This window comes from Podarcis cretensis, assembly GCF_951804945.1.
Source record: "Podarcis cretensis genome assembly, chromosome: 12".
In the NCBI taxonomy this organism is placed as follows: Eukaryota; Metazoa; Chordata; class Lepidosauria; order Squamata; family Lacertidae; genus Podarcis; species Podarcis cretensis.
In genome coordinates this window covers 41,128,804-41,155,847 of record NC_137181.1, presented here as the reverse complement: position 1 = coordinate 41,155,847, position 27,044 = coordinate 41,128,804, and the positions used below count along the sequence as shown (strand labels likewise).

Sequence of the window (27,044 nt, the reverse complement as noted above, 5' to 3'; positions counted from 1 at the left end):
AGCTTTGAAAAAATGAGTTTTGAGTGAAATGACTTACAAATCTGGTGGGTTTCTGCAGGTTTAAGTGTGTAGTTGGTGGGGACACTGCTGCATAAATAGGTTGCATTTGTACTGAAGCACATTGTTAAAAGCATAAAACGCCTTCTTGTACGCCTTATAAAGAAGTCTTTAGGGATATTCTGAGAATAGGATTTCGCCTTTCTCCAGCGCTGCTTATTTTCTCTGCATCAGTGGTCTTGTCATGATAATCAACTTTTTTTGTCCCAACCATCAATCACTCTTGATTACAGCTGGGTAGAAGTTCTGTACTGTTGATCAGCTCATCAGTGTGCATAATGTTATACCTGGAGACTAGCGAAAATCATCCCTCAGTGGGAACTCACTTCACAGCTTTTGTCAAAAGTACTTTCATCTATCTATCACTCCCCTTGCACTTGTCACTTTTCTCTTTGATTGTAGGTCTTGTGAATTCAGATTACTCTTAGTTAGATGGATTTGAATACTGAAATGTCATCCTGGGTTGCAATATGTTTCATTTCACTGTACAAATATGACAGCAATTATTAATACATGAATTACAAATTAAAAGATGACACTGTGCTTTTGCTCAAGGGAAGGAGCAATCTTCACTAATATTTAAGAGTTGACTCAGGGATGTGGTTTAATTTGGTTAAGGTAACACTTTATAATCAATGTTCACTATAATCAATGTTAACTATAAATAACTAGGTAACTGCTAGCAGGGCAGTGGTTTAATTCAGGGGACGCTAACCTTTTTGGGCCAGCAGGCACATTTCAGCTTGAGAAACTGTTGTGGGTATCGCACACACACACACAGCAACCAAGCACAAATCATAACCCATTCTATTGGCTACAATGGAATGCTTCTTTCAAGCTGAAATTCACTGGTGCAGGGAGGCAGGGGATTCTGTGGGCACCATCAAAGATCTGTGTGGGTGCATGGGTACCCGTGGGCATCATGTTGCTGATCCTTGCTTTAATTTCTTAACAACACAATCCTCCACATGTCTGCCCTGAAGCACATTTATTGAATCAAATGGAACTTTTTCCCAGGTAAGTGTTATAGGATTGCAGTGTAAGTGACTAAAGAGTAAATTAATTTCTTTAAATAAATTATGAGCCTACTGTTACTGAAAAATGTGGCAACGCTGGTGCCGCTGCAGGTTTGTTCGCACAGGCAAGATGTAGGGAGTATTACTCCTCTTAAATATGGTTTTGGCAGCAAATACATGTGACAGGACTTAGAGACAGCTAGCTAATGCCTGCACGATTGCACGTGAACCCAAATGTTGCATGTTTGAGATACATCTCTCAGCTTTTGCTAGCCACTGACAGTTCAAGAGAAACCAGGAATAGCATCTGGGCCTACCTGCTTACTGGTTCTGGCATTGCCATACGACATCTTTTGAGTTGAGTGACCTGACCCACCACTGGGGTGTCTGTTCTTTATGCAAGTGTTTTACCCTTTTACTTGGCAATTTGGTGGGGAAAAGGGGCAGGTTCTCCCTGCCACTTGTTTTCCTCTGTGTGTTAGTGAACCAGTGTTCCTCCATGAAACGTGGGAGAGTTCACTTGCCATTCCACTAAGTAGCGGCTGTACAGCAACATTCTTTGAACTGCAACAGAACTGTTTACCCCATGCAGTCTCCCCAGTACCTGTGCTTGCAAGAAGTCACCAGCCTTGTACGTATCCAAGAATCTGGATCATTTGCTGTGTTCAGCTCAGGTGATGCTATAACCCTGATGTAGAACAGACTCATTAAAGGTACATTAAAGCTGTGGTACTATTTTGGAGCCTCTCCTAGAAGACTCATGAGCCAGTGATGTATTGCTGTGTTGGAAACTCATTGTGGGCTATTCTAAAGTATATTTTAGTATGTGTGTATGGATCTGTTTCAAATAGGCCACAGCTCGATTGAAAGAAGTGATCTGCAGTGCCAGCCGGCGAGTCTACTCAGAAGTAGATCCTATTGATTTTGGGTATAGGATTGCAGATTTATTCTACTTTAGAACTCTCATAACTTTTAACTAGGTATTGCACTTGCTAAATATAGTAGATTCTGATACAGGTTTACTGCTGTAAGCAATGATGCAGATCAATGTGAAGATTTACCAGGGTTCTAGAGGTCATGTAAGCAGGAAAAGAAATGCAGGCTACAAAATCATGAGGTATTCTTATACAACATCAGAAGCACAAGATATAGCCTTTGGCTAATTAAGCAATCCTATGCCCTTTTAAACCGTGTGTGGAGAGGTTATTGGTTTTTGTTTGTTACTATGTTACATATTTTTGTGTTCTTATATTGTAAACTGCCCTGTGATCTTCAGGTGAAGGGCGGTATAAAAATTGATTGATTGAATGAATATGGATAATGTTATATTTCCTATAAATATGATATTTCCAAAGCACCAAGTAGAAATGACAAATTAAAGTATTAGAGAACCACAAGAAAGGGACTTGATTAAAATCTCATATTTTTTTCTCTCTATAAATGGTTTAATTAGTAAAAGCTAGTTTTCCTATTCCTTCTGGCCATATTTTAGGACAGTGATCAATTATGTTAATTACCTTAAGCAATGCTAGGAAACAGATGGTATCAAATTTCCATTAGACCTGCAAAATTCAGTATCACTTATTCTGTTTCACAGAATATTATAAAACCACTGGCAAATGTTTTCTTTTAATAAGCCAGTAATGTGCATACTGTAATTTTTAAAAGATGAAGCACTCGCTCCAGAGAACTTGCTTTGTTGTATTCTAACCTGATGATTTTTCTTAACACAAATTGAATGATCTCAGGGTAGAAAACACTATTTGTCTTCTTGAGTAAATCTTTTCCTTGAACCAGAGTTCCATCACTTGCACACACAAACATATTTCACTTTGTAGCACTTTATTTATTTTTTATGGTTTAATAATCAATATGATCATGTTGTGGTATTAAAGGTTTATAGCAAACTGTATTACTTTTCCAAAGACCTGTCAGTCCTCACTGCTCTTTAAAATAAAAAGAATAAAAAGAATAAAAAGAAATCTGGCTGCTGTATACTCAGATCTGATATCTCTTTTCTATTATAATCCTAGTTGAACAGATTGCCATAATTTATCTGTCATTATTCATCTATTTATCCTGTAATATAATGTTTCTATCAAAATTGTATGTGGTGATAAATGCTTACAATGAAGCCCATTGTAATGATAAGCAGGTGCAAAGCAACAGCAATAAGTGAATATCAGTATTTGGAGCTGCAAAGAAATATGAAGTATGGCAAATGAAATTTTTATCTCCCTTGAGATGGATTATTGAACATTACTTAAAAATGACAAGGCATTTGATGTTTATTATTCAGGTTCTGCCTGGCCAAATCCATGGTTTATACACAGTACTAACTGTAGCTTCTTATGTCTAAACCTGATGCCCACATACTTGAACATAAACTTCACTGAAACTGTAGAATTTACTTCCTGAAAGCATAAATAGGATCGTGCTGCACAAGGTTCGCTGTTTGAAGGCAATGGCCCAGTTTGCACTTAACATTAAACCATTATTACGAAGACAGACCTCAGGAAGGCATGGACTTGTGCACTATTCCCTGTTGTGCACGCCAGGGGAATATCCTGCTCCCTTTTTAATTTAACCAAAGTTTAGTGTTGTAGCCGAGCCCTAAATTGTGATTTGTCTTAACTATATGTTGTTGGAACACACCAACATCTTTGACTACGGTTTGCAATTGGTTTGTTTCAACAAATCATGGTTGTAATCAGAAGTGACTCACCTGGTGAGGTGGAACATTAATGCTAGCCAGTTACCAGGACGGAAGGAAAAGGTGGTGCGGAGGGAAGGAGAACTTTGTGGAGGTACCAGGAGGAGTGCCAGAATGGCTCCACCATTGGGCCCGCACAACCAATATATTGCCAGCTCTCCCTCTCAGTAAGCTGCAGCAAAGCCACTGTTAAGAAGCTACTGTGGCTCTATCTCACTGGATTAGTTGCTTCTGGTTTTGGCAAATCTGAAAGTGCCTTACAGCTGTGTTTGAGAAAGCGGTGGGAGCACACAAGCCTAAAGCTCACCTAAAGCTTATCATTATGTCCATACCAGCCATGATCAAAGCTTGCCCCTTGTGCATTTTGGTAGACATGCAAATCTGTTTAATTTTAATTTGTTCTTAGCCTGTTGTGGTAGTCCACACTGTTTTTTGGCTTTTTCTTAAGCTCTAAGCTGGATTTATGGCTTTTAGAAAGTCTCAATGGGCTCTGAATTAGATGTTGATTCAGAGGGCAGGTCCACACAAGGCCAGGAATCCGAATTCAACCCACAGTTTCACAAGCCAAACAGCCAATTCAGTGTGGCTCCTTTGAGTCCTAAAGGACCCAAACCACTGCTTTGTGAGGGCATTTGAAAGCCAATGTGCTAGCAAGGTTTAAGAAGCTATAAGGTGGCCCTGCATATAAACCTTCATCTTCCATCCAAAGCAAAGCCATGCCTTGTCCTCCAGGTCTTTTCTCCAGTCTACAGTGAGTGACTGGAAGTGGGAAAGCAGCACAAAGCCCTCCTCCTTTTCCTTCCATTCTGCAAACAAACAGAAACTCTGGATTCCCACCGCAATCCTGCTTGTGTCAGATCACACAGATATTTCTGGTGCCACCTTAACTGAAAAGATTGCAAACAGCAGCACACCAGGTGGAAGCAGATAGGGTTTGCATTTTGCTGTACATTTTGGGTTTTCCTAGGATTGGGGAAATCCAAATTCGGGTTTCCTAGGATTGGGGAAATCCAAATTCACAGGTAGGAAAAATGTGCCATGAGACAGAGAATTCTGTAAGCACTGATTATTAGAATTTTTGTGCACAGCGTCTTGGAAACTTAAAATCATAGAATTGTAGAGTTGGAAGGGACCCTGAGGTTCCTCTAATCCAGTGGTGGCCAAACTCGGCCCTCTAGATGTTTTGGGACTACAATTCCCATCATCCCTGACCACTGGTTCTGTTAGCTAGGGATGATGGGAGTTGTAGTCTCAAAACACCTGGAGGGCCGAGTTTGGCCACCACTTCTCTAATCCAACCCTCTGCATTGAGGCATGTGACCTCTCTTTCTTACAAAATGTTCAACCACATTATGCTGCAAACACTATAAAGCAAACACCTTAATTTTAACCGGGAAGTGTAGTTGCGACTAGAGCTACTGCGCTATGTTCCTTCCAACACGTTTTTGTTGAATTGCTGGACTAACAGAGGATGACTGCATTTAAATGTGCTGTGTACTGAAACATGAATTGCCTGCAGGAAAAGGCTGGCCTTTAGTTTCACCACAGGGTATTCAGCATGTGCAAAAGTGCATTTACCAAGTGATGAGTAATGGATTGGCACTTTGGGGTCCTTTGAACTGGGAGTGATTCAGTGTCTGCTTGTGAGATTCTCTCGTATCAACACCAAATAGGACAAGGCAATGCTACACTGATATTTGTGGCCAGTTTCTAATCTGTTTTGCTATGCTTTTTGTGTGTTGCTCATGCACTGCAATCAATGGAGATACACCGAACAGGCATAAGTAAAGCCAGCCCCTTAATCAATTACAGAAACAAGAAGTACTATCTGTAATTTTCTTTTTAACCTGCATGTTAAATTAATGCCTAAAAAAAAGAAGAGGAGCTGTAACCTTTGCAAATCTTACGCAACTATGCACGTGCAGTTTAATTCGTTCTGTAGGATGAAGCAAATATTGTCAAAGATAATAAGTTCCTTCTGCAGGCTCTTTCAGTTCTAATAAGCTAAATTGGATGATGGCAGGGCCTTAAAAATTAAAAGAGCTTGAGTCAGGACCATTTTAAATATTATGCTAGTGTAGAGTCTCAACCAAGTAGGATTTGCAGATGTGTCAGAATTATAGGGTGTCTATAATCTTTAGGATATTACCTATTTCCAATTATCTGTTGGATAAACGTGCCTATCCTGTCCATTGTTTTGATATATCCTAAAATTTCTCATGGCTGATCTGCCCTAGCCACATGGAAGAGGCGGGACAATTCGAAATGCAGGCAAGAGCAACAGAATTAAGTGTTTTCCCACTCAGGCGTAGAGGTGAATAAGGCCCACATCTGTTAGTATATGCAGAGGGAAAGTGTTCCAAGAGGTGTAAAGACCTTTAGTAGGGTTGATATTGGTGGAGGCGCATATTTTAATACATTACTATGCTGCTAGAAAAAGAAGTTCCAATGCTATTTTTAAAAATGTGCTGTACATAGTTTAAGACCTGGAGTGAAACAAAGGAAGGGGTAAGGACGTATGAGAGATCTCCCCACCCCTAAAAAAAAAAAGAAAAGCTGCTTGCCTCTCATTGCAGGGAACTAGCTTGTATGTGCAAACCTAGGTTCCTGTCACTAAACCTTCTTTGAACTGCAGTCCACAGTTCCTCTGCTGAATTCATGGAACCCCCACGAGTTAACAATACATGTGCATTAGGTAGGCTGAAAGGAATGTTCCCTTTCAGCTGAATAAACTGTTCCGCTGTAGATTCTAATTCATTCCCAGTGGACAACTTCTTGCCCTACTGGCAAATTTGCACCAGAAAGCCCCTGGCTTAGCTTGCCAGCTTTAAGCCTTTTCCCGACTAGTGATACGCTTGAAGAAGCCTATTAGTTTCACCATGTATAAGAAGCCTGAAGGTGATAATACATCTTAAGTCTGTGAGCTGGAAGGGAAAATATCTGGTTCATATTGGAAATATGATAGACTTTCATTTATTAGTTGTGAGCAGATGTGGCAGTAATCCAGAATCTGGAGCAATTACTGTTAAAGACTGGGTGAATGGGGGGAGACAGAAACTGGGGACATTAAGAACGAACAATGTCATAGCACTGTAGCCTTGGCAGAAAAGTTGCATTGGAATCATTGCAGCCAGAGTGCAGATACATCTCGTATTCTCCTAAGTATTTATGTTGCTTGGCAGAACGGTTGTATGAGTGGGTTGAAGTGATGCCAGGACATTCTTTGCACTGGAAATGACTTTGCACTAGTGGTTTCGTCCTGCTGGACACCACACAAGTTCAGATTAAACTCATGGCAGAGCCTCTGATAAATAGGCACAATGGCCAGCTTCACAAATGATGCTGAGCCAAAGCTAAACCATAGTTCATAAAACAAACCTCACTATAAGTCACCCCACAGATGATCAAACAAACCTTGGGTTGTTTTGTTAAAGTGTGGCTTGTTCCCCCTCTGCTCCTGCCTGCTTACCATCTACCTCTTGCTCCTTCACACACCCTACTTGAAATACCAAAAATCTTTGCAGCACCCGCGCTGTGGGTTAAACCACAGAGCCTAGGGCTTGCCAATCAGAACATCAGTGGTTTGAATCCCCACGACGGGGTGAGCTCCCGTTGCTCGGTCCCTGCTCCTGCCAACCTAGCAGTTCAAAAGCATGAAGTGCAAGTAGATAAATAGGTACCGCTCCGGCAGGAAGGTAAATGGCGTTTCTGTGTGCTGCTCTGGTTTGCCAGAAGCGGCTTAGTCATGCTGGGCACTGAGAAAATTAAAAGCTCTCCTTGCTCTGTAAGCCAAACCTCATACACTGGCTTTGCATTTTCCTCTAAGGGAAGTTTGAGATGTGATCAGATGCTTCAACAATCAGATATGTGAGTGCATTACATGTCTGTTTCCATTATAATGCCATAAATGCCATGTGTGTATTGAGTTACTGTTCTGTTTTTCCTTAGAATAATAGATATCAAGCTGTCTACTTGTGGGACGTAAAAACATTTTCTCTGTGCCAAAAGTGAATCTGAAATGGAACTGGAGACCCCCAACTTCCATTAATATTAGGGCATGTTCAGAAGCCATATGCCTCTGAATATTAGTTCTAGGGGAACAACAATGAGGGAGAGAGTTACTGTATTTCCTTCAAGTCTTTCTTGTGGTCTTTCTGGAAGCTCTCAATTACGCACTATAGGAACAGGATTAGACTGACCATGTGGAAAAGAAGCCAGGGTTCCTGCACTTTAATAATGGTGTAGATGAGAGGACTCCAGCGAAATGTAGCTTGCATGACCACCCTAAAGTAGATGCTGAATTAGATGGTTTTTTGGTCTGATCTAACAAGCCTTAATGCAGGGTGATAGCTTCATTAATTTTATTGGAGGGTCGGTTTTTGTGTTGACTGGTAAGGAGTCAGATGGAGCTCCAGGTCATATAGCAAATGGCATGTTGTATTCAAAGCATCCCAGATGCCATTAAATTGGTGCAAGATTTTTTTCTTCCATATATATGTTGTTTGCTCTCAGAATGCCAGTTCTAGTAGTTCTGTTACTCAGTCATCAGTGTCAGATGGAAACTGAGATTCCCAAACATGCAAAAAAGCAGTCTCTTAGCAACTAAGACAACACACATTAATCCAAGCTGCATGCATCTTATCAATGGCCCATGCAGTCAGAATGTAACTAAGCACCAAATCAGAAAGCACAATATTCAGAATTTGTGCCTAGCATGTGGTTGGTTTTTGAGGTTCGCTGCCAACTTGCAAGGTTCATGTACCTGACAAAGTGGGGGTTTGAACCACAGATGCTTTTTGTTGCAGAAATTTGTTGCAGGTGTCTCAGGGTTCTTTATATATGCAAAATGCTCGTTTTAGGGTGACCAGAAAAGGACAACCTGATCATCCTAGTTTGGATTTACCATTCCTTTATTTTCATATAATCAAGGAATAAAAGGACAAATGATTAAACCCGATTTTTTTTTTTTTTTTGTCAGTGATCTTGCATTATTTCTGATACTCTTTTTATATTCCTCATGCCACTTTTCTTCCTTTTTCATTTCGGAGTTGAGACCCAATCACAGCTCTTTAATTCCAAGTTCAGCAAAGCTGCTGTTTTGATTGTATACGGACAAAAGAAGTGGTTTCCATAGCAACAGGTACAAGGTGAAAACACTCAAGTTGGCAACATTATTCTCACCCACTCAAGTTTCGTTTATTTATTTTGTTCACAAGATAAAGAACAGTCAATAGGAAGTTTTCAGCTAAACTGAGAGGAGAGACTTAAGGGCAGGTAAGTGTGCTCCCATTTTGCTTCAGCTGGAGCTGTTACAAAGATTTCTGCTTTAAATTGAGTTTTAGGAAAGCATTAGTTTTATATAAGGTGCCATGATATTCTTTTCAACTAAAATTAATGAGAATTAATGAGTGGCTGGGGAAACCCAGCCAGATGGATGAGGTATAAATAATAAAATTATTATTATTATTATTATTATTATTATTATTATTATTATTATTATTAGCTGCTTTTCTTCTTGTATCATCTCTAGAAAATTCTTCTTTTTACTTTAAATATTAATTTTAAGAAATGTCTCATAATTCTTGGGTGTTATATGAATGTGTGTGTGTTCCCAGTTTTGTAGTTTGGATGTTAGTTCCCATCCGCCAAACATGCACATAGAATGGTTTTCCTTGATTTTATTTATATTAATACAGGTGTTCAACGTGCACAATTCTAACTTCACATGTAGAGAGAGAGAAAACCACATCCTCATTTGCAGGTCAATGCTTTTGTTTCAGAATGTGTAATTCAAAAATTAGAGTGAAATTTAACTCGGAAAATAAATGAAAGGTTTAGATGAACATGTGAACTGTATATGTTGAAATTGTGCTTCTTCTTCCCCCACCGAAACCATGGAGGTTTCCATTTGATTGGCAATTTATCCAGTGTTTAATAAAGTCTCCTTGTGAAAACTTTCCACCCATTGAAACAGGTGCTATTTTACTTGTTGAAATCACTGTCACAAAGAAAGGTAGCATTATGGAAGGCTGAATAAATCAGCCAATCAGATGATAATTGCAGTTGCTACATGAGGGAGATGAAAATTGGGCCCCATGTTCCACCCCCAGTTCAGTTTGATTTTCTAGAGGAGCAGCTTTCTGGAGCTGTAACAGGGAGGGAAAATACATAAAGTAGCTCATTACTGGAGGGCCTCCTACATTAAGGTTATGCACTTGATTCCGAAATAGCAGAGGTTTTTAGATTTCAAATATTTCTAACATTAAAACACATCTAACAAAATGTAATTACGGTTAATTTAAAAGTCTGGAGGTTGGGTGTACCAAAGGGCAAGTACATTTTGAATATCCATAAATGAATGAGGGATACATAATATATAGTAATTTCAGGGTAGCAGCCTCAGTGCTGATGACTGCAAAATTGCAAAACATTGGTTCTGCAGTGTGAATAACTGAATATGAAAATTGTGTGTGTAGGAGAGCTTCTTGTTGCTGCTTTGCTGATTCTATCTTGCACCAAATGAAAGGCAGAAGTTGGGGGAAATCTAGAGATCTCTTATCCACACTTTGTAACTTTTGCCCCACACTTTCTAGGCACAAGTGTGCACTTTAAAGTTCCCTGTCTGAGCACTTTTTTTGCCTCACCCCTTTCGCCAGGAAAGCTTGCTCTTTAATGGTGAATCAAAGCAAATGGCAGTTTGGGCTTTTTGCAGATTGTTGGTCACTCTGGTTCAGCAGTAAAGGGCAGGTTTTCACAGGGAAAGTGCTTCAGAATTTTGTCTGATAAAACTCCTGATAGTCTTTCCAAAAAATGTTGTTTCAGTATATGTTTCTTGTACCTTTCTTGTATCTTTACTCCCTGGACTCATAAGACAACAACTAGTTATGCACCTGTGCACTTACCTGTCTGCGGACAAACGTTGGCTCCCTCGGTCAGTAAAGCGCAATGAGCGCCGCAACCCCAGAGTTGTTCTTGACTGGACTTAACTGTCAGGGGTCCTTTACCTTTAATTTAGCAGTGCAACAGAGTGTTTTATGCCTTAGTCATGTAGGAGTTCATACTTAAAGGTAAAGGTACACCTGACCGTTAGGTCCAGTCGTGGATGACTCTGGGGTTGCGGTGCTCATGTCGCTTTACTGGCCGAGGGAGCCGGCGTTTGTCTGCAGACAGCTTCTGGGTCATGTGGCCAGCATGACTAAGCCGCTTCTGGCGAACCAGAGCAGTGCATGTAAACGCCATTTACCTTCTCACCAGAGCGGTACCTATTTATCTACTTGCACTTTTGACGTGCTTTCGAACTGCTAGGTGGGCAGGAGCTGGGACCGAACAACGGGAGCTCACCCCGTTGCGGGGATTCAAACCGCCAACCTTCTGATCAGCAAGCCCTAGGCTCTGTTGTTTAGAACACAGTGCCACCCGCGTCCCAGGAGTTCATACTTAGGTTTGTCTTTTTCCACTTTAAAATACTCTTAAGTCAGTTTTCCTTCTAGCAATTTTAGCATTAGGCAGACAAATTGGTATGGGTAAGATCTTTCAAAACCTTCTCAGTCATTACTCAGTTGAAGACTTCTTGTGTAAGTTATTGATTAGATGATTGAAGAGTAAAGAAATTGTATGTTGAATAAAAATAAAAGATAAGCAATAGTGTTGAACTAATCCTTACACTTGCTGTAAGTCCTGAACAAGTATCGATAATTCACACACACATTATAAGTAAAATGAAAATAGATCTACATTGTAGATACCTTAGTTGTTGTTGTTTGGCTGGTGGTGGGACAGAGGTCCCACAATGTGCAGGAACAAGAAGCCATCAAATCTTTCTTTGTTAATTTGATTTTTACACCACCTCATTATGCCTGGGATTCGCAGATGCAGGTAAAATTAAACAATATATTCTAAACTCACAGTGACAGAAGTTTTCTTACGGATTGCCAAATAAATGCAAGCACTGCTTTCTTGCATAGCACTAGTCTTTCTAGAAGATTGCTATAAATGATTTTAAAATTCCTTTTCAATGTACTTTTCATTTTCTGCCACTATTATCGTAAGGAATGTCACAGTATGTATGCTTCTTTCCAACCCTGGATAAAATGGTACAATCAGTCATCCAGTCTCCTTCCACAGTTCTGCATCAGGGTTTCCACTCAGGTTCAGGCTGCGGCTCCATTTTTCCTTTTCTGCATGACATTCTGGCATAATTACATTCCCCCCCCCCAATCTGTCAGATTTTAGCCCTTTTGCTTCAAGAAGATGGCATTTTATGGTGAAGCTTGTTGTCTCTTCCCCTCCCTTTTTTGTAATTTTAACTTGGTACCGTATTTTTCGCCCTATAGGACGCACTTTTTCCCCTCCCGGGATAGGCGCAGCTCCACGCAACCCCCCGGAGCCCGGCACAAAGTCGCGCCAGGCTCCCAAAGGTTGCGCAAGCTCCCAGAGCAATGCCAAAGCTGCACACAGCTTTGGCATCGCTCTGGGAACCGTTCTGGGGGCTGGGGTCGGGGGAAGCTCGGGCTTCCCCTGCCCCCAGCCGCGCAAGCTCCCAAAGCATTCTGGGGGCTGGGGTCGGGGGAAGCCCCGCTCCAGTCCCACGCCTGGGTGGGTGGAAATAATTTTTTCCCCTTTATCCCCCCCCCCCCACAAATCTAGGTGCGTCCTATGGGCCGGTGCGTCCTATAGGGCGAAAAATACGGTAAATTAAATTATTCAGTCAAATATTACTATTGTGTATTGCACAAATATCATAGGGGAATGCAGTATAATAGAATTATAGAACTGTGGAGTTGAAAGGGACCCAGAGGGTCATCTAGTCCAGCCCCCTGCAATGCAGGAATCTCAACTAAAGCATCCATGATAGATGGCTATGCAACCTCTGCTCAAAAACCACCAGTGAAGGAAAGTCCACCACTGTCCGATCTTCCCACTCTTTTTCCATTCTTACAATTTAATTTTCAGGAAAACACAATGACATATTATTATTATTATTATTATTATTATTATTATTTATTTATTTATTTCCAGTTCAACTCTAAAGGTTCAGGAAGGAATCTCTGGTGTAGTTTTATTTAAAAACTGGTTAAATCTGTTGGCGAACAATCTATCTTTCCCACATAGAAATACCATTAATCTGCCAACTCTACTTATCTTGAAACAACCTTAAATGCCTTCATATCCCTATGGAAATTAAAGATTTACATTCTGAAACTTTAACACAAGGCATTTAAATGCATCTGAGAGTAGGGGAAGTTCCAGCACTCCATGGGACATTTGCTATTCAGTTTTACCTGTGCGCTGAGAGCAGTTTCATTTTATATTTCAGAAGACATAAATCTGATAAATTCCAGTCCAGTGCATTATGATGTATTTTTATGTCTGTGTACCTTTCACTGAAGTTGGGGTGTGGGATCAGAGTGGACTCAGCATATGAACAAGTGTTGTATAATCCGTTAGTAAAAAAGATAACAGTGAACAACTTGAAGTAATCAAATGATATGGAAATTAAAACAGGCAAAATAATTATGACAGTTTTATTTTGATGGAATACAGAGTCAAATAGACAGTATTGAAATCTAGTTCCAATTAGAGAACAGCTTAAAAAAACCCCCAACACTGTTGGACTACAGAAACAAACACATGGCAATGATGACGTGAATGTTTATGATATGCTGCCATTTTATTTATGCCATCCTAACCTAACATTGGTCTTTCAATTTAATAGCAATTAACACCTCTTAACTGTTCACATTTGGCTTACAGTATGTCTCTTAATGTTATGTGTTGTTTGAAAACCGTAAAAGATGCATGATTGTGCTATTTTTTTCAAGTTGTTTCTAATTAATATCTCCACTGTCCAGTGTTCTTTCAATAAGGGTACCTGCCACAATACCTTAAAAAAAGATCATTGATACTTTTGACTATGAGCACAGCTGAATAGTCCTCTGTAGTCAAGCTGCACAAATTTTTAAGTGACCTGCCCTTTAGCAATGATAGTCACTACTTAAGCATTTGATTTTGTACATAAAGATTTGCTACATTGCAGTTTGGAATAATAGACCAGTTTCTGTAGATAAACAAGTGTAGTGTAGATAAACTACTGTTTATCCAGCTGTTAGGTAAATGAATAAACGTAGAAAGCATAGGCTCAGTGATTACAGCATGACCTTATATCTTGGTGAGCACTGATATGGTGTTCCATGTGACATGACTGGCCTATTCTCTTTAATCTTAGGAATGCTCTGCAAAACCCCCTTTCAAGCTGTATTCAAAGCTTGCCCTGAAATATCATCTCCACTCATGAAAGAATAATAAGTAATCCATGCACATGTGGATCTCATTGTATAAACCAGAGCGTTTCGATCACACTTCTGTATAAAGAAGGCACAAACCCAATTCACGTACGCTCTTGCATGCATGGTGAAATGTAAGATTTCACTACCTCTCCATGTGGCTGTTCCATCACCAAGATCACCAGGCCAAGCAGTCTCCCCAGATCAATGTGGGGAAGGCCTGAAAAACATGATCAATTTCCCAGAGAGCCTACACGCATTGGATTTTACACATGCAAACCCTAATGAAACGCTACATTCACACGTGGACAGCAGGTTAGAGAAGTGGATTGGATGGGCACAGAGAAAAGGCATGTACAAAGGAGTGAGATTGGGGAGAGTACCATTTCACCTGGATAGTGAATTAGCAAAGTATCTGCCATGTAAGGAAGGGAAGGCTTGTGCACTGCAAGTGTATTGCAGTGGGAGCCATGTCAGCAAAGTTTAGCCACACAGTGTCACACAGAGGCAACATTTGCTTCTATAACAACAGTCCCAAGATTCTGTGTTTTCCTATAGTTGTGAATGGCAGCCATTCATTTGTATTGGAGAAAATAAAGAGGTACACTCAGATAATAATAATAATAATAAATTTTATTTATATCCCGCCCTCCCCAGCCGAAACCGGGCTCAGGGCGGCTACGCCATTGAGGTATATGAGGGGCACCTAACCTTATCTCTTACACCAATAATTATTGCAACCATTTAGAATTCAGCCAGTTCCTATCTGCAGAGCTCCATTCTGGTCTCTGGGTTTTGTTTTTTTCTCATGCTAGGGACAAATTGTGTTTTTTCGTACCAAATACCACCCACACACCCACATATATTTTAACTGAGTTGTGGTCTTCGCAACCAAGTGGCCTTCACTAGCAAGATAGTTTGAACAACGGGGCAAGAGATTTAAGTCAGAGTTGCTCACCAGGTTTCCAATATTGACAGAGTTGGAGTGAAGACATGACTACTTTGGAATGCCAGTTCTGGAATGAAGTAGGCGAGCACGGCTGCTTCATTTGGTGAATTTCAAGGGGTTATCTTACCACATGTGAGCCCTCCTGGATACAGGGCATAGGTGTTTTTACTATATGCAAGCATTAGCCGGTCAACAGGTAGGAAACCCACATGTGTTAAGCTAATCCCTTGACAATTACTGTCCACTATGTCCCCTACAAATTAGTCATAGTTTCACTCTAACTCCACCAAGAAGCTTCACCATCTGGAGATGTTGCAAGTTTTAGCACTGTGCTTCAAAGCAATGTCACTCATTTTGAATTTTGCAAAAAGGCCTCGGTTTGGTCGAAGGCTATCTTTTACATTGCGAAGTTAGGCATGATTTCCCTTTTGTGTCTGCTTGAAACATTTCCACTTCTGGCCTTTAAAATCAAATCCCCTTTTAATGCATATTCAAGTTAATAGCTAACTGCAAGTGGGGGAAGGATGTCTCCTTGTTCCATTCCCTGGAGAGGAAGAATAATTATTTGCCAAAATTCTGAAAGGAATTTGTTATATGGGTTGAGAAAGCCAGATAACCCTGTGCAATATTTATAATGTAGTAGCTCACTGTTTCCAAAATACAATTCTAAAAATAATTCTGCAGTTTGGTTCACTGCCTTGGTATGGCGAATGGTACCCATTATTGAAAGGTGGTCTGTATTTGTACTAATACAGAGAATGCCAGTTTAGAAATGAGCCTGATTGCATGGTTCATTTTCTTCTCCTTTGTAGAGCCAGGCTGCGGCCCACTACAAAGGCACTAAACATGCCAAGAAGCTCAAAGCACTGGAAGCCATGAAAAATAAGCAGAAATCTGTAACTACCAAGGACAGCGCAAAGACTACCTTCACTTCCATCACTACCAATACCATCAATGCCAGCTCTGACAAAACAGGTTAAGCGATAATCTCTGTTGTGGTTTATTTCTTTTGTTGTTGTTGTTATTGTTGTTGTTGTTGTTGTTGTTGTTGTTGTTGTTTTTCTTGTTTACAGCCATGTCCGTTTGGTTATGTGCTTGCCACATTGATTCATGCTTGATCCATCATTCTATGTAATATTGATTTCTTTCTTCTTCGCAGTAAACTTATGAGAGTAAGGTAATCATGATGAGTTGTGTAACGGATTTCTCTTGTGCACAAAGTGACTTGTCATTATTTCAGGCATGAATGCATACGTGTAAGATGAGTAATGTCTAGGGCAAGCAAACAATTAAATAGAAATTCTCAGGAACTTGTAGTCTATATGCAGGCGTTCTCTCTCTCTCCCTCTCCTTCTCACTCTCTGCAGTCAGCTGTGACACATTTTTAGCTTAAAAAATAGCACTAATTGAGACTGGGAGCCTGTGATAAAAAGCATTGTTTATCAAAGCTTTATTGTCACAAATTTTTAAGCACTGCATTATTATTTCAAATGGTTGTTCCATGATTTCAAGCAGGATAATACCTACACTTCTCAGAAACAGGTAAGTGTGACTGATATATATTATTATGGTTACTTATTATGGTTGTTTTCGGAGCCTGAAAAATATGGGTTGAGAACAGATTGTGTGTGTGTGTGTGTGTGTGCATGTTTTCCTTCTCCTGGTAGTCAAAAGAATTGCAGGCGGCTAGTGAAGGAGATGGAATTTGAGTAACCTGGTATTTAAAATCTGAGCCACTGTGCAGGAAACTTCAAAGGCAGACGGTTGCATTACCTCATATGCACATGATCTTGTCACTTTCTGTCATGTGCTTCTTGTATGCAGACTCATGAAGTGCATACATAAAAGACTTGCTGAAAAGAGAAATGTGAAATGAGTCAAGTTGTTTGTTTTTTCATAGAATTGAATCATAGAATCATAGAGTTGGAAGAGACCACAAGGGTCATCGAGTCCAACCCCCTGCCAAGTAGCTACTGTGGGTGGCAGGCCATTTGATACCAAGGGATTTTCTACACTGCAGTTTAGCACAGCGCAAACTTGCATAGCCTTGGTTTGGAAGTCTTACTCTGCCTTTATATATGGTCATCTGCTTTTACGAATGCTGCCCAGTTTTTAAGACCGATCCTTTCCAAAAACAGTGTTTCTAGGGTTTGTTGGTGTGGCTTTCTTTTCTCAAGCAATCAGAGAGGGGTTTTGCTTGTTGATACCTGTTATCAATAAAGGTTGTATCCACAGGTGCAACCTTCTTTCCTCATGCATTTTATCAGCAAACAGCGTTCTATAATTGTCATTACAGCAACTTTGTTTGAAGGCTGAGAGAGTGTGGTTTCTGCAATGAACTTGTTGCAGGGAGGGGGGATTGGAACCCAGATGTTTATGATCTTTCATCATTTCAACATTCTGTCAGCTGAATCATACTGGCTTGAAATATTTTTAAAAGAATCTGTAGAATAATAGACTGTCTCAAAATACCAAATTGTTGTAATTGCAGGCTTGTGGCAGTTTTATCAAGTAAAGAAACAAGAACAAAAACAAAGTAGTAATAGAAATAGTAGGAAATAGTAGAAAACAGAAAAAGGTGATGGAAAAGAATCATAAAGACTGATCACTTTGGCCAATGCAGAGCTACTGTGACAACCAAGTATGAAGTCATCTCAGGATTTCTGTTTCTAAACATTTTCATGTCTGTCGGGAATGTTTGATCCTCTTCAAAGTGCTGTTGAACCATGCAAAACACTTCTGGTGCTTATTTCCACAGTCTATACTTGTGGCTAGTCCTACTTGATGAAATCATTTGGAGCATCTGCTTAATAAGTTGCATTTTGTGTTTTTGCTACTTTGTGGTCTGGATTGCATATATTGGGTGTGTGAGTGGTCTTAAGTTTGGAGCAGGGCACTGAACTAGATGCCCCTTTGTTTCCCTTTAGACTCTGCAGTTTGATTTTTTGGTTTCCTAGATGTTCTCAGTGTTGGTGCTGCAGGTCTACTAATGGTTAACTCAGTTACAATTCAGTGCTGTATCCAGAACTAAGAATGTGATTCATTTTGCACACTGGAGGCCCACAATCAGTTCCTCAATCAACCACAAATTAGCAAGTCACAGCCTCTATGTAATCTAACCCATAGGGTTTTTTTTGCTTATTTATTAAATTTGGGTTCTGCCTTTCCTCCAATTTTTTATTGTGTTTCATTAAATCAAAGGTTCTAACAGCAATAAAATGCAAACACAATAAAATAAAATAATGAAATACAGTAAAATGCAAATTCAAACGTAAAGACAAGGCAGTTAAAACACATCTATAAAATGAATAAAACAGATAAATAAATTAAAATTAAAAAATTGTTCAGTAGCACCTTAGAGACCAACTAAGTTTGTTCTGGGTGTAAGCTTTCGTGTGCATTCACACTTCCTTAAGTAGTAACTACTTAAGGAAATTCTAGCATGTATACCATGGCCATTAGAAGTTTGGTTTTGGTTGTTTTCTGCCAGCAGAAAATCATCAGAGTTCCCGAAAAGACTCGCTCTCAAATATGCTACAGTTATTGATGGGAGAGAAAGCATGAGTCTGTCCATAAAAATCTCATGGATTTTTTTTCACCTAGGTAAAGGTAAAGGGACCCCTGACCATTAAGTCCAGTCGCAGATGACTCTGGGGTTGCAGCGCTCATCTTGCTTTACTGGCCAAGGGAGCCGACGTTTGTCCGCAGAGTTTTTCCGGGTCATGTGGCCAGCATGACTAAGCTGCTTCTGGAGAACCAGAGCAGTGCATGGAAACGCCATTTACCTTCCCGCGGGAGCAGTACCTATTTATCTACTTGCACTTTGACGTGCTTTTGAACTGCTAGCTTGGCAGGAGCAGGGACCGAGCAATGGGAGCTCACCCCATCATGGGGATTCAAACCGCCGACCTTCTGATCGGCAAGCCTGTTTAGTGGTTTAGACTACAGTGCCACCCTTGTCCCCTTTTTTAACCTAGGATGATATCAAAACCAACAACAAATCACAGAGCACATATGTGAACACAGAAGTGACCTGCGATTTGATGGGATCCCTTGTAAAAAACAATTATTATGGCAGATTAAATGTTTTTATCATGGCAGTGCTGGATTTTTATGGGGGCAGGACCCATAAAAACATGCAGTTTTAAGAGGTTAATTTATACTGCATCTGATTTGTCTATGCACATGCATTGTCTCTCTTGACTCCTGCAGTGCTCCATGGTCTCCCTAGTCCTCCAGCCTACTTCCCTATTCCTGCCATCCTCCCTAATTTCTCTCCTACCCTCTCAGTCGCTCCACTGCTGAGGTGCCAGTCTGAATCTTAGAGAGCTTATATCAGAAGCAACAAAAAGCATCGCACTTCCAGGTTCCTCCTTTGGCTCTGTACTTCTCAGTTGCCCAGTTTTAATAAAGTGGAAAGATGGGGCATACGTCCAAATAGTATTTAGGTTGCTCCCCTACATAGGAGGTAATTTGGGACCCAGGAACAATTAGAGGCATAGGGCAAGAACCTCTTAGATTCTCAAACAAAGTTACCTCACAAGTTAGATACAAAGATGGCAGGAGGAGAATCAAGAATGACATCATGAACTCCATGAGGAGGAAGGGTGAAACAATGGACCAAGAAGACAGAAATCCGCACTGGCCCTTCTACTCCACTCAACCCTGTATCAACCATGAACCAGCTTTTGCTGGATACATTGGTATCCCTGGATGTTGCAACTTGTAGAACTTTGGGGACTGCAGATAATGGCAACAAGAGGCCATGGAACATAGTTTCCCAAGGGATCCAGGTAAAGGTATTGCATTGCAACTCCCATCAAGTCCTATTCAAGCACGCTCCTCATGGGTTCCAAATCACCTACAAGTGAAGGCTTTCTCTCCAGACATTTACATTCTGTGTACACATGCCAAAGGGAAGGACTATTCAGTGCAGCACTGCTTCCCACCCAAGTGTATTGTTAACCGTGAATAGAATGGCCAAATAGGGCCTAGGTGTTCCTCCTACTGAGCTTAATTTAAGAAGGTTATCTATATGCATTCTATGCTGCCAGATCCGTTCAACAGCCTGCAACAGAGGTTGAATAGTATCAAGGCTTGGTGGTTAACACGGAAAGGAAGTATAACAAAGGCATCAATGACTGGAAGTTATTCCTGTGCTAAGAATTATTTCACGAAATGATCTTTACTGTATCTTGAAAGGACTGACTACTTTAGCAGCTATAAAACAGCACAGAAAGCAAATCAGTAGGTTTTGCCCCTTATCTACTTGGTAATTTTTAAAGTCTCAGTGCAAGGCAGTGGGCAATGCTAATTTTTATGCATTAATAAAATTAGCTTGTGCCAATGATGAATGGTAGTTTTACCTCTGGGAGAAGGGCCAATATAAGTGAAGAATGAAAAAGGGGCTTTTAAAAAAAGCATAGCAGTAAAATGATGGTAATCTTGTAAAAGGCATTTTGATTAATAGGGTTGCACAGTATTTTCATGTCATTTGGAACAATGAACCTTTTCTAAGCCTTACAGCCTTGGTTCTAAAGCCTGCAAAATTTCACCTTTAAAAAATCTCAAATGGTGTAAAAGGAAAGTTTCTGACGCACAAAGATTCTGGATACAGTGGTACCTCTGGTTACGAACTTAATTCGTTCTGGAGGTCCGTTCTTAAGCTGAAACCATTCTTATCCTGAGACATGCTTTCGCTAATGGAGCCTCCCACTGTGCGTGTGCCAGAGGTGCACAATTTCCATTCGCATCCTGGGGCAAAGTTTGCAACCAGGAGCAGCTACTTCCAGCTTAGCAGAGCTCGTAACCTAAAGCATTCATAACCAGAAGCGTTCATAACCAGAGGTACCACTGTATTCATTATTGTGGCGTGGTAAAAATAACTCCTGAATAGTGAACCTTAGCAGATATGGAAGAGAGACTACAACTCCATGGAGAAACAAATACATTAGATTTGTCTTGGGTTCAGCTTTAGTCCCTGCAATCTTCAGTTATGGAAGCACAAATATCAGCCTCAGGGAGTGAATTCTCAGCTTGAGACTATGGATAGCCTAGAGATGATATGAAAGTTTCTGATTTAGTACATCCTGTTGTACTGGATCATTTTTTCTGTCTATATACACTATACAGAGTAGTAAAGATAGAAAAGGGGGGAAACGCCTAGGTTTATATTGCTTGTAAAAAGGCAACTCTTTAATGCCTCACGGCATGGGAAAGTGGCCAAGAAAAGCGGGTATTTAGATCTCTGATAATACTGATCAAAAGCATGTGTGCTACTGAGGAAGCCCTCCTGCTAAGTTCTTTGGAAATCATGTTCGTACTTTCAACCTGTGCCTTTGGGGAAAACAAATAACAATAAAAAACAGCTTTATAAAGCTATGTCTGAGAGATTAATGTGAGATCTGAAGTAAGCTGAGAGGAGGTCTTATTGCCATCACCACCACTATATCATGTATAAAAATATATATGTTTAAATGGTGCGTGAGGTGTTGGCAACAGCACATTGGTCAAGATTTCAGTTGACTGACTCCACAGATAAACTATCACCAGAAAACTTTGAATGTTTTGGTAATGGAGGTTATGGGAAAGGCCAGCCCCTGTGCGATGCGAAGCGGGAAGGGAAAGAGCCATTTGTTATCTTGCTTATACCATTAGCCTTTGGGGCACAGAATGATTCTGAGCGGAGCTGTAGGCAAATGCAGTAATACTAGAGCACTCGCTGAATCAGGGCATTGACATCTCCTGGAGTGCATTTTTAAAAATGCTTTAGACTACAGCAGTTTAAATGACATTAACATCATAATTCTATATATGTTTGCTCTGAAGTCACCCCCATTGTGTTTAATGTTCCTCGCGCATAAATGGAATGTCTACATGATGTAATAGAACTAAGCCGCTTCAGCAAGTGACCCAGCAAGTACATTCAGGAAGAAAGTTCACAGCACCACAAGGCATACTCAGGTATGTGCCCTGGATAAGTCAGGGATAGGAGCTCCAAAGAACATGTCCACAATGCCCCCACCCCCCACAAGGGCATGACAGTGACCATCTTCTCTCCCACTCATCCCTGGTAAATTTGGTGGTGCACACCATACTGAACCCTGGCCAATGCACTGACATTCATTGGATTCCATTCAAGGCTTAAGAATGTTCCGGAATTACTTAACATTGGGAAGCAGAAGCCATTAAGTGCATGAAAGTCTGGTAGTCTACATCTCGTTGTTGTTGTTTGTTTAATTCCACCAGGTGTTTGAACTCCAAATGGATGGCTTATTTTGGATGGAAACTTTTATAGGACATGCTGTGTTCATATTTGTTTGTTTGCTTGTTTATATTTGTTTGGATTATATTTTTGTTTATTGGTTTGTGCATTTATTGACGGAAAAGAGGCTTATTTTTTATTTTAACTTAAATGAGAGGTTGAAGCATGTGGATTATATTTCCATTGAAATCAGAGGCTCTGCCAACAAGCTAATGGAATGCCCACAATTTTTGTCAAACCATCTTTTGTGTATCCTTCAATTATTTATGACGGGCACTACCACTAAACTTGTGGTGAATGGGCCCAGCCACAGAAGGCTCCAAATCCTACTCTATGTCTGGAAATTATAGCTTGACTCTTAGCTTTACTTCCAAAAGAAAAAAGAGAAAGCATTTACATGGATCTGCTGATTGCAAGATTTTCAACTCCGGATTCCTTCACCCTGGATGTTTTGGAGTGGTTGATCAGTTACTTGAACCTTTATACCACATCTAGAAATAACTCAATTTTTTTGGACCAAGTTATCAAATAATCTGGTTTTGATTGGTGCATGTGTGTTAATTCCAATACCTGTTTGCACCCATGGAAAATATGAGCTCAAGTCGCCTTCTTTACTTTTCTTTGCCATTTTTTTGGCCTGCCTGCCTGCCTAGTTTTATATATCTCATAAATTTCGTCTTCATCTGGGCCTGTAGGGGGTAAAACAGGCCAATGGAAAAGCCACAGACCCTGACTATTATCCAGCCAGGATGACAAGCCCTGATACTGCTTTTGAGTTTTAGAACCAGATCAAACTGAAATTTATGTAACAGATATTTAACAAATAGGAAAGTTTATCTTTGGAGAGCAGTAAAAGTAATGGCTGAGGAATGCCCAGAAATTGCATGCAATATTTCTTCCCCACCCCCTTCTCACAGCCTGTAACTATAATCCGGGTATACATTCCTGCTCAAACAACTGTACCATGACAAATTATCTTCTGACAAGGGAAGTGTTGATATGTTCGTAGTTTTGCCTGTGGGTGCTGATGGGGAAAAGAATGAAATACAGGAGCCGTCGAAGCTGAAACAATAGGTGAGATTGGGAAACATGCATGAGGGCCATGGCATTGTGCAAAATACAGAGATAATTGGGTTTAAAATAAATTTAAGATCCAGGCAGAAAGTGAGAAGCCGTCAGTGCCAACAGACATCTTTCTGCTTTAAAAAGAAAAGAAAAAAAAGGCATGATTATTTCCTGCATTTCCACTCAGAGCTTCTCTCCTAAACCCATAACTGGCCACTGATGGTGAACAGATGGTGAACAGGCTGAAATGACACACAGCCCCAATTTGGCAGGCCCGCTCCCTAAATGGAGTTCAGGTGACATAGGCTATTGCAGCAGCTGCTGCTTCAAAGCACTAGACTGAAAAGGAGCAATGGAGGAAAGCGTAACAGCTGACAGAAGTGGAATTAGGAGAAGGAAAGGAGTGGGCAGGAAATATTCAGTTGATATATAGGGCAGTGCTAATATTGCCACTCAAGGGACGCAGGTGGCGCTGTGGGTTAAAGCCTCAGCGCCTAGGACTTGCCGATCGAAAGGTCGGCAGTTCGAATCCCTGCGGCGGGGTGCGCTCCCGCTGCTCGGTCCCAGCGCCTGCCAACCTAGCAGTTCGAAAGCACCTCCGGGTGCAAGTAGATAAATAGGGACCGCTTACCAGCGGGAAGGTAAACGGCGTTTCCGTGTGCGGCTCTGGCTCGCCAGAGCAGCGATGTCACGCTGGCCACGTGACCCGGAAGTGTCTCCAGACAGCGCTGCCCCCTGGCCTCTTAAGTGAGATGGGCGCACAACCCCAGAGTCTGTCAAGACTGGCCAGTACGGGCAGGGGTACCTTTACCTTTACTAATATTGCCACTCAGCAGCCTGTGGACTTTGAACTCAAAATTCTACCCTGAGTATTCTAAAATCAGCTTCTTTACATTTATATAGTTATAAATGTAAAGAAGCTGATTTTAGATATAAAAATATTTATATACAGTAATAATTATCATTATCATCATCATCATTAATATAGCCTTAATGGATGCAAGGATGGCATTAGCATGTGCCTAGGGATAAATTTCACCCCCTACTTCTTGGTTGCTTCCCCCTCCCCAAACTTTTAAGATGCCTATGGGATTCAAGCATATTCCAGAACTTTAGGTTTGCATAATTGAAGTGGGTTAAAGCACTCTGTTGCCCTAGTGCAGTGAATCCGCTCTATAAAGAAAGGGCTTTTGGTGGTTTGGGGTGGGGTGCGTAACTGAGGTTTTATGTACACTTCCTCTTGTCCTGCCGCTTTCCCCCGGGGAAAACTGCTTTTTAGCGCTAAATTCGAGTTCCCCTGAATTTCCAGAACAAGCAGAAGTGTGGAAGAGTCCTAACTAACAGGAAGACATATAAATACCCTGCAAGCAAATCAGGATGAATGTAAGATAAATGCTCATCGTTGCATAACTGCCCCACAAGCAAATCAGTATGAGTGCTCAATAGAGACCCAGCATAATTTGAGCTCTGTGTCAACTTTTGTGACTATCAAATCATGATGAGTGCTCAGTAAAGAGGCAATCTGGAGGCCCCCTAACTGTTGTCTATGAAGAAACGTGGTTTGGCTTTTTAGAGGGGAAAGAGAACCTATTTGCATTACCTTCCCCAGGGCATAAGCTGCCTTTCAAGGGTCTGCATCTTACCTGTACTCCCCACATATCCACAGTGAGAGTGATTAAGCAGCAATCAAAGTCAGCCCAATTAGCCACAGTGCATAAATTGCTCTCTGAATAGAGCTGCCTTATTTTTCCTCTAATGCAGCAACTTCAATTATTCTTGATTTTCCTTTAGAATTCTTTGGTGAGACACATGTGACACATCTGACCTACATTTTCCCAATAAATTTATTCTCCAAGATATCAGCTGTGCCTAATGTTTGATGGTCTGTAATTTAAAGCACTTCCTTGACATTACAACTTCTGGTGAAGCTCACCCGTGCCAGGTGCCAAGCACATGACTTCCTCTCCCTCCCCCCCCCCCCCGCCGAATCCTGGGTTTAAGAATCCTATCTACTAGTTTTCGCGCGCGCGTGTGTGTGTGTGTGTGTGTGTGTGTGTAAGCATTTTGATCAGATGATGATCGTAAGGCAGAGCTAAAGATTAGTATGTTCTTTACAAGACACTTGTCTACTTTGGTAGCAAAAAGTCCTAAGTTGTTTATCATATTTCCTTGCTGGGTTTTCCAAGCTATCTCATTTTTGCATACAATAAGCTAGCCTACTCTAAAATGAGCTTTTTAGCTCATTCACCTTGTCATGGGAGTCCTGAGACATCTGTTCTACTGTTTTATTCCTTATTACAACTAGCGTTCCCAATTTGTCATCCAAATGTGTCTATTTTCTACTCTGCTGGTTTAATAGCTACAAGAAAAATTCAAAATAGGAGTAAACTCACCCGAGACATCTACCAGTCGATTATTCCTTTAATCCACCACCCAATTAAGTGATCCTGCCTGCTGTTCTATAGCCAACATCAGCCTACTCCCACCGGTTAAATATCTGCCGACAATTTTTATCAAAAGGTCATTAAATGGTTGGAAGCATTCTGATGCAGTCTTTCATGATGTTCTCATTATTTTTCGAAGCCAGACTAAAATAACCTCCCCGGTTCTTCCAAACCAATGTACATGTCAGATTGAAACATAGTGAATGAAAGGCTTTGGAGAAGGTCTTTAAAAAGGCTGTATGGGTTTTAAGGCACCCAGTTTTTAGCTCCCAAAGTGGAATTCATTAGGGTAATATTAGTACTAGAGGAGGCTCATCATTATAGACAGGTAGGATGTTTCCTACTAGACAGAGACCCTCCGGGAGCCAGAGCCTGGTCTCCTTCTTGTCCTCTAGCATTATCATCTTGTCATCTTACCAAAGTATTCTGGTTTGAAATATAACACTAAGCCAAACCATGGCTAAGCATACATGAGCAAACATGCAAGGTTCTGGAGGAACTCTGCTACTACACTGTTCTAAGCCATGTTTTGGCTTAGTGTGTTGTTTGAACGCAGGCTCATGGTTTAACCCACTCACCCAAGGTTTGCCCTGTGGTTTACAGCTCATTGTTTGTCTGGGAGAGCTAAACTTTGAGCTCAGGATGAGATGACATGCTAAGCTTAGTGGCAGAACAAGCAGGAACCAAGCGGTTATGATCTCTTCTGTCAGACCACACATATCGCTCATTCACCTTAAAAATGCATTTAGTAAACCAAGCTTTTAAGTTGTGCAAAGCAGCACCTTAAGAATATAAAGATGTGTTCATGGTCCTGCCTAACCCCTTCTCTTGCTCCACCTACCATTAACTCTTCAGCTTCACTGTGCTTGGACCCACCATCCCTCATCCCCTTCTTAACACCTGCCATTGTGCTTCAGCCTAGCAGCAAGAGTTAAATATGTGGGTCTGGAGCCTTAAGGATGCGAAAGAAAACAAAGAATTTTCCCATCAGAGAAGATAGCAGCCTGGCAGGGAAGTTTTCAAAGCCTCAAAGTTGCTGTTTTTAAACGTTGCCGCTCGGGCAGGCTCCCCCTTGCTTGCTCTTCCAATAATCAACTCCCCCCCCCCCCAAAAAAACAACCCCAAACCATTTTAAAATACTTGATTGCAAGATTTGTTTAAAGGTTCCATCCACTGCAAAAAGTATGAGAACCACTATTGTAGATGAAAAAGTACCTCTTTTGCAATTAGAATGAAAACATGAGAAATGAAGT

The 27,044-nt window shown here is 40.8% G+C and overlaps 1 protein-coding gene and 1 long non-coding RNA gene across 18 annotated transcripts in view; one reads left to right on the top strand and one right to left on the bottom strand.

Annotated features, from left to right (window-relative positions):
- The window catches only part of LOC307199555, a 118,384-nt gene that overhangs the window by 26,902 nt on the left and 64,438 nt on the right, over positions 1-27,044 (bottom strand). The gene's annotated exons all lie outside the window — the stretch shown is intronic.
- The window catches only part of ZNF385D (zinc finger protein 385D), a 421,068-nt gene that overhangs the window by 341,282 nt on the left and 52,742 nt on the right, over positions 1-27,044 (top strand). For all 13 annotated transcript variants that reach the window (XM_079947339.1, XM_079947336.1, XM_079947331.1 and 10 more), the window contains one exon: positions 15,831-15,993. In XM_079947339.1, the coding sequence (XP_079803465.1) occupies positions 15,831-15,993 (163 nt within the window). The remainder of the gene's footprint in view (positions 1-15,830; positions 15,994-27,044) is intronic.